This window comes from Caretta caretta, chromosome 1, assembly GCF_965140235.1.
Source record: "Caretta caretta isolate rCarCar2 chromosome 1, rCarCar1.hap1, whole genome shotgun sequence".
NCBI classification, from domain to species: Eukaryota; Metazoa; Chordata; order Testudines; family Cheloniidae; genus Caretta; species Caretta caretta.
The window spans coordinates 141,264,969-141,286,137 of record NC_134206.1 but is presented as its reverse complement, the minus strand read 5'-3'; the positions used below and the strand labels follow the sequence as shown (position 1 = coordinate 141,286,137).

General features: G+C 40.9%; 1 protein-coding gene across 8 annotated transcripts in view; it reads left to right on the top strand.

Annotated features, from left to right (window-relative positions):
• MAP7D2 (MAP7 domain containing 2) overlaps positions 1 to 21,169 on the top strand; it is a 138,522-nt gene that overhangs the window by 65,247 nt on the left and 52,106 nt on the right. For all 8 annotated transcript variants that reach the window (XM_075131854.1, XM_075131850.1, XM_075131842.1 and 5 more), the window contains exons 2-3: positions 16,213 to 16,290; positions 19,287 to 19,450. In XM_075131854.1, the coding sequence (XP_074987955.1) occupies positions 16,213 to 16,290; positions 19,287 to 19,450 (242 nt within the window). The remainder of the gene's footprint in view (positions 1 to 16,212; positions 16,291 to 19,286; positions 19,451 to 21,169) is intronic.

The following is a 21,169-nucleotide window of genomic DNA, read 5'->3' as shown; positions in this document are numbered from 1 at the left end:
ACTCCAGCGAGAAACTGCTGAATTGGAATTCATTTGCAAATTGGATACTATTAATTTAGGCTTAAATAGAGACTGGGAGTGGCTAAGTCATTATGCAAGGTAGCCTGTTTCCTCTTGTTTTTTCCTACCCCCCCCCCCCCAGATGTTCTGGTTTAACTTGGATTTAAACTTGGAGAGTGGTCAGTTTAGATGAGCTATTACCAGCAGGAGAGTGAGTTTGTGTGTGTATGGGGGTGGGGGGGGGAGGTGAGAAAACCTGGATCTATGCAGGAAATAGCCCGACTTGACTATGTAAAGAGTTGTCACTTTGGATGGGCTAGCACCAGCAGGAGAGTGAATTTGTGTGGGGGGGTGGAGGGTGAGAAAACCTGGGTTTGTGCTGGAAATGGCCCACCTGTTGATCACTTTAGATAAGCTATTACCAGCAGGACAGTGGGGTGGGAGGAGGTATTGTTTCATATTCTCTGTGTGTATATAAAGTCTGCTGCAGTTTCCACGGTAAACATCTGATGAAGTGAGCTGTAGCTCACGAAAGCTCATGCTCAAATGAATTGGTTAGTCTCTAAGGTGCCACAAGTACTCCTTTTCTTTTTGCGAATACAGACTAACACGGCTGTTCCTCTGAAACCTGTCATTCTGGACAAAGTAACTCTATTTACAGAATTATTTTTTTTAATGAAGTTGACCTTCTGAGAGACTTTTTCTTCATAGGCCATGGCACAAGGCAAACTAGAGCAGCCTAAACAGAAGGTCTCCTGGATACCTTCCTTCACATCCTTCAAACGTAATATTCTGTTTGTATTGTGGTAGGGACCAAAGGCTCTGATCAGGGTTGGGGTTCCTTTGTGCTAAGTACTGCTAAGTACTACACACAGCTTCCAATCTAAGGCCCCAGTTCTGCAGAGATTTACATACTTGATTAACTTATGTGGGGTGAGTAGCCCAACTGAAGTAACTGGAATGACGTTCAGTCCATAAACTTAAGAAGGTGCATAAATCTTTGCAGGACCAGTGTCCAGTTCAAAACAAGTGCAATGTGTGAGTTTAACAGTCAATAAAAGGGTGTTTTAAAGTGGAGGAGGGACAAGAATAACAATAACACATGGTTCCATATAGACTCTGCTCTGTTTAATGGTTCTGAGTAATTAACGTTTTTTTTTAATTTTAAAATATATAAAAATCAGCAGTCCTGTATCCTAGCAATCCCTGCTGGCCTTTAGCTAAATTGGCGACTTATTTTAGAAAAGTAAAGCATTACGTAGAAGCAGTGATTATTCTAGTCCTCTGAAGCAATTGATTATTTTTTTTTCCCCTTCCTGAAAGATGTTGACTTGGGCTGGCCTCCATTCATCTTGTTTTAAAAGATGGATGTGCCCCAAGAGACTGTTTGAGCACGTAGAAATCATGCACTTAACTTTTTTGGTATTTCATTTGCTTAGGGGGAATATGAAGGTGCAATTTTCCTGAGTTGCAGGGAGCAATACATCTATTCTCAAAATACTGTCTGTGCACAACTGTCTTCTGGAAATAAATTCTTATTTCATTCAATGAGCTTTAGAGCCAAGTGGATTATAGACTTTAAGGCCAGAAGGGACCATCATGATCTAGTGTGACCTCCTGCACCTTGCAGACCACAGAACCTTACCCACCCACTCCTGTATTAGGCCCATAACCTCTGGCTGAGTTGTTGAAGTCCTCAAATCATGATTTAAAGACTTCAAGTTACAGAGAATCCACTATGTCTTCTAGTGCAAACTAGCAAGTGACCCATGCCCCACACTGCAAAGGAAAGCAAAAAATCTCACTGGGTCTCAGTCAATCTGACCTGACCCCAAATACTGTGATTAGTAAGACCTGAGCATGTGTGCGAAACTTTGCTGGGAAAGAGTTCTCTGTAGTAACTCAGATCCCTCCCCATCTAGTGTCCCATCTCCAGCAGTTGGAGATATTCCTAATAGCAATCATGGATGGGCCATATGCCGTTGTAGGCAACCTCATCATCCCCTCCGTAAACGTATCAAGCTCAATATTGAAACACATTAGATGTTTTGCTCCCACTTCTCCCCTTGGGAGTCTGTTCTAGTACTTCACTCCTCTGGTGGTTAGAAACATTCATCTAATTTCAAGACTAAACTGGCAGGTGGCCAATTTATATCCATTTGTTCTTGGGCCAGTGTTGATCCTGAACTTAAATAACCCTCTCTCTCCCTGGTGTTTATCCCTCTGATGTATTTATTGAAAGCAATCATATCTCCCTCCGCCTTCGTTTTGTTAGACTAAACAAGCCAAGCTCTTGTAAGTCTCCTCTGATCATCCTAGGAGCCTTTCTCTGCACTTATTCCAGTTTGATTCATCTTTCTTAAGCAATGGAGATCAGAATTGCACACAGTATTCCAAATGAGGTCTCACCGTGTCTTGTATAATGGTAATAACACTTCCCTATCTCTATTGGAAATATCTCTCCTGATTTATCCTGGGATTGCATTAGCCTTTTTCAGTCATGTCATATTGATGGCTCATAGTCATCCTGTGATAGACCAGTACACGTAGGCTTTTCTCCTCCTCTGTCTCCTCCAATTGATAAGTCCCCAGCTTATAGCAAAAATTCTTGTCATTAGTACCTAAGTGTATGACCATACACTTTGCACTATTAAATTTCATCCCATTTCCATTAGTCCAGTTTTCCAGATCATCCATTTTGTATGATATTTTGTTCCTCCTCCATATTAACAATACCTCCCAACTTTGTGACATTTGCAGTTTTATTAGCACATGCCCACTCTTTGTGTCAAGGATATTAATAAAAATGTTAAATAAGATTGGTCCCAAGATCTTCAGGAATTCCACTAGTCATCTTCCTCCAGCCTGACAGCCATCTTTCAGTATGACCCATTGTGGTCTCCCCTTTCCTTCTGTTGTCTGTGGAGTTCTTCTTAGTATTTTTATCTTCAGGAAAGCTCTTTCTTTCCTAAGGTTGCATGTCATAGCACCCTGAGAAACCAGGAACTATTGAAACCTAAGAAATTTATGGTCTTTTCTGTAATTTTTAAGGTGACAATTCTGAATTCCTTTCTCACAAGAAAACCTAATATTTGTCTTATTATATAGCTAAGTTTGTTGTCTTTTTTATGTTTGTAAGTAAATATTTTTACCAATCTAGGAATAGTACTGAAGCATTAGTATAAAAGGTAATGCTGAAACTGTATGTTCGCATATTACTTGATTGTAGGAATGTTGTATAAAATTGCTAACTTTGAATTGTGAATTTAATATTAGATAATATAAGCATTTTTGCTCATTTTATTAATGTTTTGAAGTTATTTAGGACAAGGTTAGAATAGCCAGAATATTTTAATTATTGGGAATTAGGATTATGATTTTATAATGAACCTGGAAGTTGTTTAAAAGAGAGTCAAATTTGGGGAAACCTTCATCTTTTCTCTTAAGAGAAAGATGAGATGAAACTCTCCTCAAATTAAAGTTAAGTGTAAGAAGAAAGAACATGAAAGCTTTAACTTCAAAATTAAGTAGAATTCTGGAAGATAATCACCAAGTTACCTCATCCTGTTATTAAATGGTTCAAGAAGAAGTAGTGACAGAAAATTGAGCCAAAAGACTTTTCAAACAATTCTGTTGAATATATTTTAATTAACAGTGCTAAGAAAGAAATTAAAGAGGTCCAAAATGAAATGGTTTGAAACTGTTGAAGAGGTGAACTTTTCTAAAGCTTGATTGCCATCTACTGGATTAATAGAAAACATGAAATGACATTTTGAGCTGTTGAGTTGATTAATTTATTACCTGCAATCAAATCTGAGTATGTCCCAAAATTTTAAACTGCCCAGTGGGATGATGTTAGAATGAGAGATTGATCCCTTTTCAGAATTGGGCCAACCCTTCCATACATCTGAATGGAAAGATATTGCATAAAAAGTTTTGCAAAATCCAAATTCATTGTTCTCTCCACCTAAGAGAGTCCACTGATTCTCTTCATTGAGAGATCCAGTCTTTGTCCAAAGGTCCAGAGGTCCTGAATACAAAAGCATCCTGATATCAACTCAGATGAGCGTATCCTATTTATGTAAGAAGTGTGCGGTGATTCTGCTCTCCCAAGAGATTAGTTTATTTTAATTGAAAGTCCTTTATGGATAAGAACCTGAGTTTTCGAACTTTAAAAGTCCAAAGTCCTAAATATAATTTGGACATACAATTTTAATCTCAAAATCTGGGAACATTGGTAAAGATTTCTAAATTAATTTACTTCCTTGCATATGTCTAAGATGTGTTAAGAGATGGCGCCCTAAATTCTGGTTTAAATTAGAGGTAAGGGCTCTTCCCAAAATAAATGTGGGGGGGTTGTTTACCTTTAAATGCTCCTAACATTTAGAACCTCAACTCTCCAGGATAAGCATCCCTTCAATGGCCTATTCATAGCTAATAGGGTTCTGTTTAACACAACACAAGAGCCTTCTTTTGTGAATTTCCATGCAACTTGTTAAGAGATGGATTAACATTTCTTTTAGGATTAAACATAATTGGAGACCTTTGTGGGGTTACATTTTATTTCCAGTTAAATTCATGTATTGGCAAAGTATCAGAGCTTCAGTGTGGGAATTAAGCAGAGAAAGAGGGAGGGAAGGAGTAGACTGCCCTCTTAGATATTGGAATGTGGTGAGGTGTCAAAAGGGGACCATTTTATACTTAAGTTTGCTGATCACCAAACTCCTTGTGCATTGCAAATGCCCTGAAAATCTTTTTGGTAAAGAACATTTGGCCAATGGTTCAGGATGTCTCATATGTAAAGCTTAAGTAAATCTAACTTGAATTTAGAAAAAAAAAATCAGTACCATAACCTTATGTAAATATGTCATGCTATCAAAATTTTTGGACTTAAATGGATGTTGAAATATAGTCCCCACTACTTTGACTATCCATATTAACATAATCCTCTTTATGACAAATAAAATACTGTCATTCTTATATGTTTGGAACTAGAGCTGCCTGAAACTTTTCAATTCAAAATATTTTTTAATAAAAACATTTTTTTGGTCAAAAGAGTATTTTCTGTGGAAAATATTGATGAAATTTTTGGATTATTTATTTTGAAAAACAAAATAACAAAATTTCAGCCATTCATACAAAGTCTGGACTGGACAAAATTTTTAATTGGTTGAAAACCAAAAATGTTTCTGTTCCTGGGTTTTCAGTTCAATTAAAAACCTGAAAAAATTGTATAGGAAAAAGTTTGACTAACAGTTATTTTGTCAATAATTTTAATGGAAAATTTAGAAAAAAAAAATGACCGTCTCTACTTGGCACATTGTTACTTAACACTTTCAAGATTTTTTGGCAATATACCAGAGTTTGAAAAACTATTTTCTTTTAGCTTACCTGGGACTATGGTCAGTGTTGTACCAAAATACAAAATTCACAGATACTTTCCTTATGACAGTCCCTAGTATGTGTTGTGGAATACCCCGTCTGTTTCCAAAGTATTGAATCTTGTGAATATACATTTGTATGTCATGGTTTCTTGGCACATCTTGTAAGATGCCGCGTATTATGGCGGGAGTCACCACATGGCAAAGTTATGCATCAATCTACAAGTTTTTTTTCTTAGATTGCAATACAGTTTTTAGTCTTTGAAGGAATGCTGTATTACTATTATTTTGTTATGCAGTACTACTTGGACAGAAGCTGTGGAAGAGAGCAGAGAGTTTGCCGTCTGCTTTATTCTCTATATTTGGAGACAATTCTTGAGGCAGAGTAACTTCCTGGAACTGGACTTTGATGTGTGAGCTGAGATTTCTGGAAGAGTGGATTGCTTGTGTGCTGTGGGTAACTGCCTGTCTACCATGACTTGTGTATGTGCGTGTAAATAAAGCAAGTAATGCTTAGGATATGCACTGAGTCCACATCCCAGATTTTCTCTTACACTGGGAAGCCAATCTCCAAGGGCCCAGACATCTGCTGTCTCCAGACAGAGGGGCAGTACTTGTGTCAGAAATAGGATGCTGGCGTCCGAAGAAGTGGCAACATTATGTTAAGTTTAGAAACTTGCTCTACACTTCAGTTGACGTGGTTTAATTTCTACTTCTTGAGCAGCATTGCCCAAGAAATGGTAGGTTTCAGAGGAACAGCCGTGTTAGTCTGTATTCGCAAAAAGAAAAGGAGTACTTGTGGCACCTTAGAGACTAACGAATTTATTTGAGCATGAGCTTTCGTGAGCTACAGCTCACTTCATCAGATGTTTACCGTGGAAACTGCAGCAGACTTTATATACACACAGAGAATATGAAACAATACCTCCTCCCACCCCACTGTCCTGCTGGTAATAGCTTATCTAAAGTGATCAACAGGTGGGCCATTTCCAGCACAAATCCAGGTTTTCTCACCCTCCACCCCCCACACAAATTCACTCTCCTGCTGGTGCTAGCCCATCCAAAGTGACAACTCTTTGCATAATCAAGTCGGGCTATTTCCTGCATAGATCAAGGTTTTCTCACATCCCCCCCACCCCCATACACACACAAACTCACTCTCCTGCTGGTAATAGCTCATCTAAACTGACCACTCTCCAAGTTTAAATCCAAGTTAAACCAGAACATCTGGGGGGGGGGGGTAGGAAAAACAAGAAGAAACAGGCTACCTTGCATAATGACTTAGCCACTCCCAGTCTCTATTTAAGCCTAAATTAATAGTATCCAATTTGCAAATGAATTCCAATTCAGCAGTTTCTCGCTGGAGTCTGGATTTGAAGTTTTTTTGTTTTAAGATAGCGACCTTCATGTCTGTGATTGCGTGACCAGAGAGATTGAAGTGTTCTCCGACTGGTTTATGAATGTTATAATTCTTGACATCTGATTTGTGTCCATTTATTCTTTTACGTAGAGACTGTCCAGTTTGACCGATGTACATGGCAGAGGGGCATTGCTGGCACATGATGGCATATATCACATTGGTGGATGTGCAGGTGAACGAGCCTCTGATAGTGTGGCTGATGTTATTAGGCCCTGTGATGGTGTCCCCTGAATAGATATGTGGGCACAATTGGCAACGGGCTTTGTTGCAAGGATAAGTTCCTGGGTTAGTGGTTCTGTTGTGTGGTATGTGGTTGTTGGTGAGTATTTGCTTCAGATTGCGGGGCTGTCTGTAGGCAAGGACTGGCCTGTCTCCCAAGACTTGTGAGAGTGTTGGGTCATCCTTTAGGATAGGTTGTAGATCCTTAATAATGCGTTGGAGGGGTTTTAGTTGGGGGCTGAAGGTGACCGCTAGTGGCGTTCTGTTATTTTCTTTGTTAGGCCTGTCCTGTAGTAGGTAACTTCTGGGAACTCTTCTGGCTCTATCAATCTGTTTCTTTACTTCTGCAGGTGGGTATTGTAGTTGTAAGAAAGCTTGACAGAGATCTTGTAGGTGTTTGTCTCTGTCTGAGGGGTTGGAGCAAATGCGGTTGTATCGCAGAGCTTGGCTGTAGACGATGGATCGTGTGGTGTGGTCAGGGTGAAAGCTGGAGGCATGCAGGTAGGAATAGCGGTCAGTAGGTTTCCGGTATAGGGTGGTGTTTATGTGGCCATTGTTTATTAGCACTGTAGTGTCCAGGAAGTGGATCTCTTGTGTGGACTGGACCAGGCTGAGGTTGGTGGTGGGATGGAAATTGTTGAAATCGTGGTGGAATTCCTCAAGAGCTTCTTTTCCATGGGTCCAGATGATGAAGATGTCATCAATATAGCGCAAGTAGAGTAGGGGCTTTAGGGGACGAGAGCTGAGGAAGCGTTGTTCTAAATCAGCCATAAAAATGTTGGCATACTGTGGGGCCATGCGGGTACCCATAGCAGTGCCGCTGATCCTACTGACCGCTATTCCTACCTGCATGCCTCCAGCTTTCACCCTGACCACACCACACGATCCATCGTCTACAGCCAAGCTCTGCGATACAACCGCATTTGCTCCAACCCCTCAGACAGAGACAAACACCTACAAGATCTCTGTCAAGCTTTCTTACAACTACAATACCCACCTGCAGAAGTAAAGAAACAGATTGATAGAGCCAGAAGAGTTCCCAGAAGTTACCTACTACAGGACAGGCCTAACAAAGAAAATAACAGAACGCCACTAGCGGTCACCTTCAGCCCCCAACTAAAACCCCTCCAACGCATTATTAAGGATCTACAACCTATCCTAAAGGATGACCCAACACTCTCACAAGTCTTGGGAGACAGGCCAGTCCTTGCCTACAGACAGCCCCGCAATCTGAAGCAAATACTCACCAACAACCACATACCACACAACAGAACCACTAACCCAGGAACTTATCCTTGCAACAAAGCCCGTTGCCAATTGTGCCCACATATCTATTCAGGGGACACCATCACAGGGCCTAATAACATCAGCCACACTATCAGAGGCTCGTTCACCTGCACATCCACCAATGTGATATATGCCATCATGTGCCAGCAATGCCCCTCTGCCATGTACATCGGTCAAACTGGACAGTCTCTACGTAAAAGAATAAATGGACACAAATCAGATGTCAAGAATTATAACATTCATAAACCAGTCGGAGAACACTTCAATCTCTCTGGTCACGCAATCACAGACATGAAGGTCGCTATCTTAAAACAAAAAAACTTCAAATCCAGACTCCAGCGAGAAACTGCTGAATTGGAATTCATTTGCAAATTGGATACTATTAATTTAGGCTTAAATAGAGACTGGGAGTGGCTAAGTCATTATGCAAGGTAGCCTGTTTCTTCTTGTTTTTCCTACCCCCCCCCCCCAGATGTTCTGGTTTAACTTGGATTTAAACTTGGAGAGTGGTCAGTTTAGATGAGCTATTACCAGCAGGAGAGTGAGTTTGTGTGTGTATGGGGGTGGGGGGGATGTGAGAAAACCTTGATCTATGCAGGAAATAGCCCGACTTGATTATGCAAAGAGTTGTCACTTTGGATGGGCTAGCACCAGCAGGAGAGTGAATTTGTGTGGGGGGTGGAGGGTGAGAAAACCTGGATTTGTGCTGGAAATGGCCCACCTGTTGATCACTTTAGATAAGCTATTACCAGCAGGACAGTGGGGTGGGAGGAGGTATTGTTTCATATTCTCTGTGTGTATATAAAGTCTGCTGCAGTTTCCACGGTAAACATCTGATGAAGTGAGCTGTAGCTCACGAAAGCTCATGCTCAAATAAATTCGTTAGTCTCTAAGGTGCCACAAGTACTCCTTTTCTTTTTTCAAGAAATGGTAGTTTATTCTCCCCAAAATTACAAAAAGCAGGCAGAGAATGTGTTCTGACATTCAGTTTTATCACACAATAATTTATGTTGAAAGGGAGTAGATGGCTCTGGAGGTCATCAAACTGAATTGTAGCTGTGATTAAGATAAGTGTGCATGTGCTCCTGTGAATATTTATCTCAAATGAACGTAAAAGTATTGAAAAAAGTCTTCGGTATTTGTTGATGTATTACTGCTGCAGGAATGCTGTCATCTTAACCGATTTCTAGCGTCCTATTAGGCCCCTTTTCTGCAGAAGTGGATCTGTCCTGGAATTTTATACAAGCCCTTCACCACTGCAGATCCCTTGTTGAGGGACCAGTGGCTTGGCAATAAACATCCTTTTGGATTGAAGCTTTGTATACAAGTTTCCAGTCCTGGAGTGCAGTTTTTCATGCTTAAAATTTTGCAAAGCTATTGCTCTGCCATCTGCTGGTATTTCATTATGTGAAATAAATAGATCCCATTTTTTTAAAGGGAGATAAATGGTGCTGTGATTCATAAACATGCACTTAGCTTATCTGATGCACATCATTTGCAGTCTGCTTTCTAGACTATTTAAATTTGTACTATTGATCATATTCTTAGTAAATTAACTGTAAACCTCCATGGCAACTACTACCTTTACACTGTATTCTTTATTCTATGCCCTTGCTCTGTATGCTTATTTTGATCTACAATAAAAGATCATTACCAAATAATCAGTTATTACACAAGAGAAATAGCTAGATCAGCTTTGGAAAAATGTATTTGCCTACTCAGTTGGGGCAAGAAACTTTTGACAGACAAATCAAATATTAATTACACACAAAAAAAATCCTATGCTAAAATATTATTAGGGTTGCAAAGTCAGGCACTCAAAAATTAGGATGTGTCAGAATTAAGGTTGACTTCAACCTTAATTTGCCTTCCTTGTGCATATGCATTATGATAGTCTTTACATGATCCCATACTATTTTTTCCATAGGACCTCTGGCTTATTGAGAGCACAGGATAGATCTGCTCTAGGGATGAATCTGGGTTGTATAATGCAGCAGGCTGTTGTCCATAGGATCCCTGCCTCATTTATTACCAAGGTTGGAATGTGTGTAGTGAATGAGGCAGGGGATTGCAGGAAGAAGAAAGGAGGATCTCATAGTTCAGGCCATGGAATGCCACCCTGGAGAACTGGATTCTATCCCTGCCTCTGCCACAGAGTTACTGTATGATGCATCGTGCTGGGCAAGTCACTGAAACCTGCAGTTTCACAGGTGACCATTGTGTGTTCTTCATTTTCTGGTTGTCCAACTTGAGATACTTAAAACTTCTGCAGTTCAGAGCCCAAGGACTCTCAGTTGCAACAGAGGCCAACAAGAACTCTACTCTGACTATATAAAGTGCTTTAAAATGCTAAGTACTCTGAACAATGAGGCCTCGTATAGAACACCCAAAATCAATATAGTTTTGACCTTAATCTTTGTGTCTTAGTTCCCCATTTGTAAAATACCACCTCCTCACTTCATAAGAGTATTTTAATAATAAATTAATGTTTGTACAGCACTTAGAAACTATAGTGATGAGCGCCCTGTAACTTTTGATTTATATGTTCCCAATTAGTAGCTTAAATAAATAAATAAATAAATAAAACCAATCTGAATCCTTTAAGGTTCGAGCTTCCAGGGCGGTTACAGATCATTTAATTTAGTGGAGGACCGTGAAAATGGCACAAAGAGTGTTAAAATTAAAGACTTTATTTAATATAAAGTAGTTAAGCAAACAGGCATTGCAATATAACCATACATTGCATTCATACTCACTTTCTAATATGAAATGGTACATTTAGCCGTGATCAGTTCCTTAATGGATATAATTCTTTCTCTACCTTGATGGTGGATGGCCATACCTAATCTGAAATTAGTGTGCTACCCTTTTATAATCAATTGTAATAATGCCCTTTAATTAACATTAAATCTACCTTTTACCATATTTATGTTTGCACTGCCATAATTAAATATTTTCTACTTATTTCTACACTGGCTATTTAACATTAAACATCATCTTAATTAACATCCACATAAATGCCATACCAATAACTATCAATATAGATAAGATTTTCCAAAACATTAACATTTTATGTAGAACACTTGTGAAAACCAGTTAGGACCAAAACATGTTTACAACATGACCTGGGGTTATGCCCTAATTTATCTCCAACTTGCTTCTGAATTGTCTCACTTCACTTTACTCATATTTTATGAGGCCTCACTTGGCTATTGTCCAGCCTGTTTCTAGAAAATAGAGTTTGGGGCCTACTAACATTTCAACACATTTCTATATAAATATGAGCAAGCATCATTTCCATAGGCCATGAGGATATTAATAATTTTGTCTTCAGAGCAGGTTTTGAACAGTGTGCAGTAGTTAAGGCCTGGGGCCACTTATTGAACAATTAGGGGAAAAGAAAATATTGAACAGCTGCTTAGCAAGTGAGCACCATCTATTCTGTGCATTGAGTGAGGCAGGAGTCCTGTGGAAAAAATAGTATGTTATAATGTAGTTAAATACCGTCTCATAATTCATATGCACACAAGTGCCAATTTAAGTTTGAAGAGGCAACCTTAATTCTGGCAATTCCTAACTTTTGAGCTCTGCAGCCTTAATGTTCTTTGAACATATTTTTTTGTGGGTAATTTCCTAATTTTATAAAAAAGCAAACTGAAAAAACAGAAATTCTATCATGTGACATCATACTGACATCCATATGGGTCATCAGCAAGGTTGGAAACTTTAGATCCACCCCATGGACCTCTGCTACTTGAGCGAATGGAGTAACTGATAGCAGTTACTTTATGTGGACCAGCACAGCAGGGGCATGAGACACTTTTTGCCAGAAGGTTTCAGAGATATTTGCTGATATGAGGGAACCACACTGGCACAACAGGGGGTCCAAATAAACTAATCACTAAATAATGACAGGTTTCAGAGGAACAGCCGTGTTAGTCTGTATTCGCAAAAAGAAAAGGAGTACTTGTGGCACCTTAGAGACTAACCAATTTATTTGAGCATGAGCTTTCGTGAGCTACAGCTCACTTCATCAGATGTTTACCGTGGAAACTGCAGCAGACTTTATATACACACAGAGATCAGGAAACAATACCTCCTCCCACCCCACTGTCCTGCTGGTAATAGCTTATCTAAAGTGATCAACAGGTGGGCCATTTCCAGCACAAATCCAGGTTTTCTCACCCTCCACCCCCCCACACAAATTCACTCTCCTGCTGGTGCTAGCCCATCCAAAGTGACAACTCTTTACATAATCAAGTCGGGCTATTTCCTGCATAGATCAAGGTTTTCTCACATCCCCCCCAACCCCAATACACACACACAAACTCACTCTCCTGCTGGTAATAGCTCATCTAAACTGACCACTCTCCAGGTTTAAATCCAAGTTAAACCAGAACATCGGGGGGGGGGGGTAGGAAAAAACAAGAGGAAACAGGCTACCTTGTATAATGACTTAGCCACTCCCAGTCTCTATTTAAGCCTAAATTAATAGTATCCAATTTGCAAATGAATTCCAATTCAGCAGTTTCTCGCTGGAGTCTGGATTTGAAGTTTTTTTGTTTTAAGATAGCGACCTTCATGTCTGTGATTGCGTGACCAGAGAGATTGAAGTGTTCTCCGACTGGTTTATGAATGTTATAATTCTTGACATCTGATTTGTGTCCATTTATTCTTTTACGTAGAGACTGTCCAGTTTGACCAATGTACATGGCAGAGGGGCATTGCTGGCACATGATGGCATATATCACATTGGTGGATGTGCAGGTGAACGAGCCTCTGATAGTGTGGCTGATGTTATTAGGCCCTGTGATGGTGTCCCCTGAATAGATATGTGGGCACAATTGGCAACGGGCTTTGTTGCAAGGATAAGTTCCTGGGTTAGTGGTTCTGTTGTGTGGTATGTGGTTGTTGGTGAGTATTTGCTTCAGGTTGCGGGGCTGTCTGTAGGCAAGGACTGGCCTGTCTCCCAAGACTTGTGAGAGTGTTGGGTCATCCTTTAGGATAGGTTGTAGATCCTTAATAATGCGTTGGAGGGGTTTTAGTTGGGGGCTGAAGGTGACCGCTAGTGGCGTTCTGTTATTTTCTTTGTTAGGCCTGTCCTGTAGTAGGTAACTTCTGGGAACTCTTCTGGCTCTATCAATCTGTTTCTTTACTTCTGCAAGTGGGTATTGTAGTTGTAAGAAAGCTTGACAGAGATCTTGTAGGTGTTTGTCTCTGTCTGAGGGGTTGGAGCAAATGCGGTTGTATCGCAGAGCTTGGCTGTAGACGATGGATCGTGTGGTGTGGTCAGGGTGAAAGCTGGAGGCATGCAGGTAGGAATAGCGGTCAGTAGGTTTCCGGTATAGGGTGGTGTTTATGTGGCCATTGTTTATTAGCACTGTAGTGTCCAGGAAGTGGATCTCTTGTGTGGACTGGACCAGGCTGAGGTTGATGGTGGGATGGAAATTGTTGAAATCATGGTGGAATTCCTCAAGGGCTTCTTTTCCATGGGTCCAGATGATGAAGATGTCATCAATATAGCGCAAGTAGAGTAGGGGCTTTAGGGGACGAGAGCTGAGGAAGCGTTGTTCTAAATCAGCCATAAAAATGTTGGCATACTGTGGGGCCATGCGGGTACCCATAGCAGTGCCGCTGATCTGAAGGTATACATTGTCCCCAAATGTGAAATAGTTATGGGTAAGGACAAAGTCACAAAGTTCAGCCACCAGGTTAGCCGTGACATTATCGGGGATAGTGTTCTTGACGGCTTGTAGTCCATCTTTGTGTGGAATGTTGGTGTAGACAACATCTAAGATCTAGCTACCTGTATACACTGCTGCTCTGGCAGGATTGTGGTGGCTTCTGAAAACCTAGAAGAAAGTGAAGGCCATTACCTTGGAATAAGAAGCAAATATGCGATGAGTCAATGTCTGAAGGTTACATAAGAACATGATTCAGAAGGAGCCTTTAAACAGCCTGTTTGATCAAAGGACCCCGGGTTAATTGTTGGTGTATAAATGGAGACCATGTAGTTACCTCTCAGATGGATGACTTAAATTGTATTTTGTATTGTGTTTTGTGAAAGGTCTGTCTGTTAATTGACACCTACTAGGGGACTTGGTACTGTAGCAGATTTACTGTGCTGACTGGGTCTGTGCATGGTCTATCCATAGACAGCCTCTAAAGCAGGGGTTCTCAAACTGGGAGTGGCGAGGGTATTACGGGGGGCAATTGCAAGCTGTCAGTCTCCACCCCAAACCCAGCTTTGGCTTCAGCATTTATAAAGGTGTTAAATATATAAAAAAAGTGTTTTTAATTTATAAGGGGGGGTCGCACTCAGAGGCTTCCTATGTGAAAGGGGTCACCAGTACAAAAGTTTGAGAACTACTGCTCTAAAGGGTGTGGCTTCTCACAGATGGAAAGTTCAGAAGCTAACTGAGAGGAAGATTGAAAGTGTGTTTCCTGCCTGGTGGGGTGGCAGGATGAGAGATGAGGAAATAAATTGTTTGTACCAGCTGCAGGAAGGGAGCAGTAATAATTACATATGGTTCTGTTGTGTAAGTGTTATTCCAGGGATTTGGCATAGCTGTGCTTAACCCACGAATAAGGAAACCACAGGATCATGTAACAATTATACTAGAAGGCAGAAAAAGCTGTGTCTTTTGATGCCAGCTTCCTTTAATGTCCACAACACTACTAAAACAGTGAAGGTCTCACAAGATGGCCTGTCTTGTGGGGAATGACAATTTGTTGTGCCTTATTGTTGTACTGAAATACCCCAACCCTAGCCAACAATTTGAGAACAAGCTTGTTAATGATATTGAATATATAGCAATAAAAACGTTTGGGTATTTTTAAAGTAAACTAAAAGTACACACACAAGAAGCTCCAAAAAGAGGATATGTTGCCGGCACAGAGTGCCCAAGGCAAGCAACAGCTGGGTTCATTGCCCGGTGTGCATCGCGCCAATGACCACAACGGGGTGGAGAAGCAGAGATTTATTTGAAGCTTCAAATAGGGCGCAGGGAGACTGAGCTGTCTCAAATCCTGCAGCAGCGCAGCAAATTCCAGTATACACTTTATACCTTTGCCTACTTCACTACACAAGTTTATGCAACCAATTACCTGTTGCCCCATACAATACCGTAGCCAATCAGCTAAAGCAGCCAGTTGTGTTTTTCCTCAGTAGCATTGCCTGAGCCTTGCCTTATTTGGTCCTATTCGTTACTGGTTTTTGCTAAACATTTCTGCCTTATCTATCTGTTTCCCAGGCCGAAGCTGGCCTTGGCTGGCGAACCGTGTGCAAACCTGTCTGTCTGTGTGCTAGCTTTCTTAGAGTTATGCAGGGTCACAGAAAGTTCAAGGAGCAAAGGGGCCTCAGTTTATCTGGGCCTAGAGCAAGAGGGCTTCATCGACACTCATGGTCTTCCACCCTCCCGAGTTACCTAGTGTAGTGCCCAGTGTCACCAGCAGATAGGTGTTAAGAAATTTGGTCACCCTTCCTAGTGTTCTCAGCAGAGGAAGGATTCCCAACCAGCAGGTCAGAATCTGTAGCCAGGTTCTTTGAATATTAACGTTATCCTGAACAAGTGATGTACAATGTGTAGCGTATTAATGTTTTATTGTAACTTTGCCTTCACAAAAAAGGTTATAAAAAACAACAGGCTACAAAAGCCTGATCTTTCACTTTTCTGCAGTGGAAGGGATTCAGGTTTGGGTATTTACAGTGATTAACTTTACTTGGAATTCCACAGTACATAGCAAGGAGTTGTTGTTTAAAAAAAAAAAAATCCCTGATACAATGCAATAACCCATGAAAGTATGGTGTAATTTTTTTTTTTAAGAAATGCACCAGCTCTTTGGCTCTTTTGGACTCTACTTGAGTTTTATCGTTAAAATTCCTTTTTTCCCCTCTGGTTTTAGTGGTCGATGGATTTCTGAAAACTGACGAAAGGCAAAGATTAGCAAAAGAAAGAAGAGAAGAAAGAGAAAAATATCTAGGTAAGTTGACCTCTGCATTTTTTTAAAGCTATATGTGAGTTTTAGTGGGAAAAGAAAAATAATCATGTTTTTCCTCTTCTGAATTTTAAATGTTATATTTCAGTCCACTTTTGGTTTTTGTCATCTTAAAATGGTTTAAATTGCTGAAGAATTTCAGCAGAATCTAATTCACGTTCAAATAGATAGAGAACCTAATCTTCTAGGACTCTTTCAATTGATTTCAGTATACAGCACTTCACATTCTACAATTAACAATCAGTTATCTTCAATAAATGTGCTATTGAATATTATGACATGAATATATGTGTGAGATACTGACTTTCTGGAAGCTGATGTATATGATTCTGTCAAAAAGTCAAGCCTTGAACAATATTTACAATGAAAGATTGATTGGCTGCGGCATTGTGATTTTAACCTCTGAGTGTTAACAACTTCAAAATTAAAGTGGAGTTAGTGAGAGTGGCATACACTAGATATTTTCTTTGCCTTGCTTTCACATGAATGAAAGTTTACAAATTCATTTTTCAGTCATGGGAGGCAAAAACTATTTTTAGACTCATTGGTGTCATTTCTGATGCTTTAAAGAACAACTTAAACCTCACAGGAAATGTTGAGTGCGTGCAAAATATTTCTGAATAATTCTTTCTACTGCATTATTATAGGCAGGGCAGGTTGCCCAACACTTCCCAGGAAAACATCATCCTGCTTTCAGTTGCTTATAACTTTACCAAACTTTAAACATTTGGACTGAAATTTGCCATGGCAGGTATTTTTGGAAGATTTCACCAAAATGATTCAGTTGTTTCCAAGAAGGAGGCTAGAGAAAATATGTTTAGCTCATGTCCAAAATCTCTGGTGACCTTTCCTTTGAAAAGCTGCAGTGCCCCCATTTTTTGGAGTAGGGACTTGAAATTTGGCAGGGCTGTGGCCTTTGTGTGACCTTTATACTGCAATTAGACACCCGCAGCTGACTCAGGCTGGAGCTGAAAGGGCTGTTTAATAGCAATGTAGAGGTTCCAGCTCAGGCTGAAGCCCGAACTCTGGGATCCTCCCACCTTGCAGAGTCTGAAAGCCTGCGCCTCAGCCTGAGACTGAACGTTTACACTGCAGTTAAACAGCCCCTTAGCTAGAGCCCCTGAGCACAGGCCAGCCAGGCATCTAACTGCAGAGTAGAAATAGCCATTGTCATGGATGTGCCCTTTCCTGTCCTTGTGAAAAGGTGCCAAAATCTGGCCAAGTTATAAGCCTTTGAAGAATCCCAGTTTGCACATGCTCAGTAGAGATGGCTTAGGTTTTTAGCTGGTAAATTCCCCAAAGATTCTGTATACACTGAGCATACTGCCTGGGTCTCAACAGGGCTTTCTCTGCAATAGTGGCACTGGGCCGCTAGAGGCCATGCCACTGCCAGATGTGGGCACCTAAAGTAAGAAGAGGGAGACTCTCTCCAATGTGCACTTGAAGCCTGGGATCAGTTAGGAGAGAAAGCTGCCTGATTTGAGTGCAGAGAGAATGAGAACTAGGATTGGGGGGGAGCAGTGGGGGAAGTAGATTGGAATAAGGAGCCTGTGAGGGGAGGGAAGACGACAACTGCAGGCTGATGGGGTGGGAGAGGAAACTATGACTGGGAGCAAGAGCCAGATGAGACTGGAAATGGGATCTGGGGAGGGAAATTGGGAAGGGATGGGCAAATTGAGACTGGATGAGGAGCCAAGTGTGGACACTGGGACTAGTGGTCAGGGAGATTGGGAATGAGAACCAATGGGGTGGGGAAAGGAGGGGAGACATACCAGATAAGGGTGCACAGGGGGAGCTCGGATGACTTTGGCCAAGAAACTAGAAAAGGAGCCGGAAGGGGAGGGTTCACAATTAGAATTGAATCAGGAACCTGAAGAGGGGGATTGGGACTGAGAGCCAGTGGGGATGGGGGTAAGGGATTTTAGGCCAGGTTTGGGGAGAGAGATGGATTGGATGAGGAGCTGGGAGAGGTGACCGGTACTAGAACAGTCTGAGGAGTGGAGATGGGGACTGACGGGATGAGGAGAATGGGACTGGATGCATAATTTTTCAACGTTAATAATGTTCTGTTGATGTAGCTTTTAGTGTGTGTTTGTAATATATATTAAAGTGTGTGTGGGGGGGTGTGTGTGTATGCACTCTTATACATTCATATCTATTTTGAATTATTTTTCTGTTGCCTTTTACCTAAAAGTTGGCATGAGAACTGGAGCTTTTTAATAATTTATTGATTCATTCCCAATATTTATTCCCTTGTCCACTTGAAGTAACAATCCTGTTTATCATGTTGCAGTCATCATTTGTATAGCAATAAATTAGTGTCTCAAAGAGGATTATGACTTTCACGTGGAACAAGCAATTGAGACAAATTCAACAACAGAAAAAATAAATTTTCTTCATACAAATAGCCAGAGGTAACAAACAAGGTAACTGAAACATACAAAATTATTAACTGAATGGACCACTGTTCAAAGTTTTCCATAAATCTTTTGCAGCTATTTAAATTCTTTCTTTAAAGATACCGCCAAAGAAGAGAAAAGGAAAGAATCAGACTTTATAGTTCTAAAACCCACATTCAGCTCTCTTCATCTACATGTGACTCCTTTTAAAAGCCACAGGAGGCATGTTTGTGCAGGGAAGAATTTAGCCATAAAGCTATGAAGGAACTCATAATGTATACAGATACAGGTCACTTGTTAGTCTGATTATAATGTTTATGGAAGAAATGGAGCACCTGCCAGATTGCAAACAAAGGGTGAATTCATTACTTATTATACTAATTAGATTATTGCTTATTTTCTTGTTTACCTGCATAGTGTATTTTTATGCATTGTGCTGTTGATTTTATTGCATCAATGTGTCCTGTATATTTGCATTTGGTATACTTTTGCTCTTTGCTTCCCATTTTGTCATACCGGTAAATTATTTCATAGACGGGGAAAAATCAAATCAAGTTAAGAGAGTATTTTTATTTATTTAAGCTGCCAGAGAGCAGCAGATTTTGGAGAAGGAGAGAAGAGCAAAACTTCAGTATGAAAAGCAAATTGAAGAACGATGGAGAAAACTGGAGGAACAGAGACAGAGAGAGGAGCAAAAGAGAGCAGCTGTTGAAGAGAAGAGGAAACAGAAGCTCAGAGAAGAGGAGGTGAGGTATACTGCTATGGCATATATAGTACAGCCACCACAGGTAGCGCGACTGTTGTGTAGGGATGGTTATGCTTTAACGTGAGCTATCCAATGATTATGGCACTGCGACTCAACCTTTGCTGCAGTAAGGACCATGCTGGCTACAGCCTGGTAGCCAACAGCTGTGCCTAAACTTGCATAGGATTTCAGAGAGCTGCACAAAGTTTGTTTTTATATGTATCTGTGTGTGTTGTGTATGTTTTATTGAGTACTGTGAATAGTATACAGTACTTCGCAAACTGCACAGAGACCAAATGCTCTGTGGGCTGCAGGGGATGGAGTACCTGTGGGGAAACTGGTACTGCACCTCTGAAAGTTGATCATTTATGACACCATTAATATCTCCTGGGTTTTTTGGTTTTCTTTTTTGGGGGGGCGGGAGGAGGTTTCATAAACCAGTCAGAGAACACTTCAATCTCTCTGGTCATGCGATTACAGACATGAAAGTTGCGATATTACAACAAAAAAACTTCAAAAGCAGACTCCAGCAAGAGACTGTTGAATTGGAATTCATTTGCAAATTGGATACAATTAACTTAGGCTTGAATAGAGACTGGGAGTGGCTAAGTCATTATGCAAGGTAACCTATTTCCCCTTGTTTTTTCCTACCCCCCCCCCCCACCAGACGTTCTTATTAAACCCTGGATTTGTGCTGGAAATGGCCCACCTTGATTATCATACACATTGTAAGGAGAGTGATCACTTCAGATAAGCTATTACCAGCAGGAGAGTGGGGTGAGGGGAGGTATTTTTTCATGCTTTGTGTGTATAAAAAGATCTTCTACACTTTTCACAGTATGCATCCGATGAAGTGAGCTGTAGCTCACGAAAGCTTATGCTCAAATAAATTGGTTAGTCTCTAAGGTGCCACAAGTACTCCTTTTCTTTTGACAAATAGATTCCTTTCTAGGCATATTAATACAGAACTCTTAGTAATAATTCATTTAAACTACAATATAGAACCATATTTCCCACTCCCCTCAGAAGCAGTGCAAAGGTTTTGGGGAGTCAGGGGTAATGGAGGAGCTTAGGCAGAGAGAAGTAATTGCTGGGAAGGAGCCTGGGTGTGAACTTGGAGGGTTGTTGGGTGTGGATGGGAGAAGTATGGAACATTTTTTGTGGGGGATTGTTAGGGAGCTTCCACATGCAGTCCCTGGCTGACCTCTAGCCTATCTAATTCAGTTATACACATCTGCCCCAGTCCCCATGTGTCCCTGCACCCCCACTCCCATTCAGCCCCTGCCCCAGTCTGTCCCCCTCAACTAGCCCTTCTGAAAACCAGTCTGTGACCCCCCAGCACCCCTATGTGCCCCACGCTATCCATCCCCCCATATTTCATGCCTTCTGACCTAGCCCCATGGGCTGGGTGCTGTGAGGAAAGCAGCCTCTTCTCTTCCCTATCTGCAGCTGGGGTGCTCCCACCCAGGAGCAGCTGCTCTCTGTTCTGGTGCCACAGCAGACACTGGTGGGTGAAAAGCATAACTGCAGGACTTTTCTAGCAGAATGTATTTTCTGCTGAGAAAAAAATTCTGCATGGTACATGAAGTCTGCGGATGAGCAGTGACACGGAATTCCCCCAGGAATAATTATTGTAATATGAATATTAAATATTGATGTCCTACTTTATTCTTGAAGTGGCCACACACATTATGCAGGGCAGACTGGAGTCTGACCACTG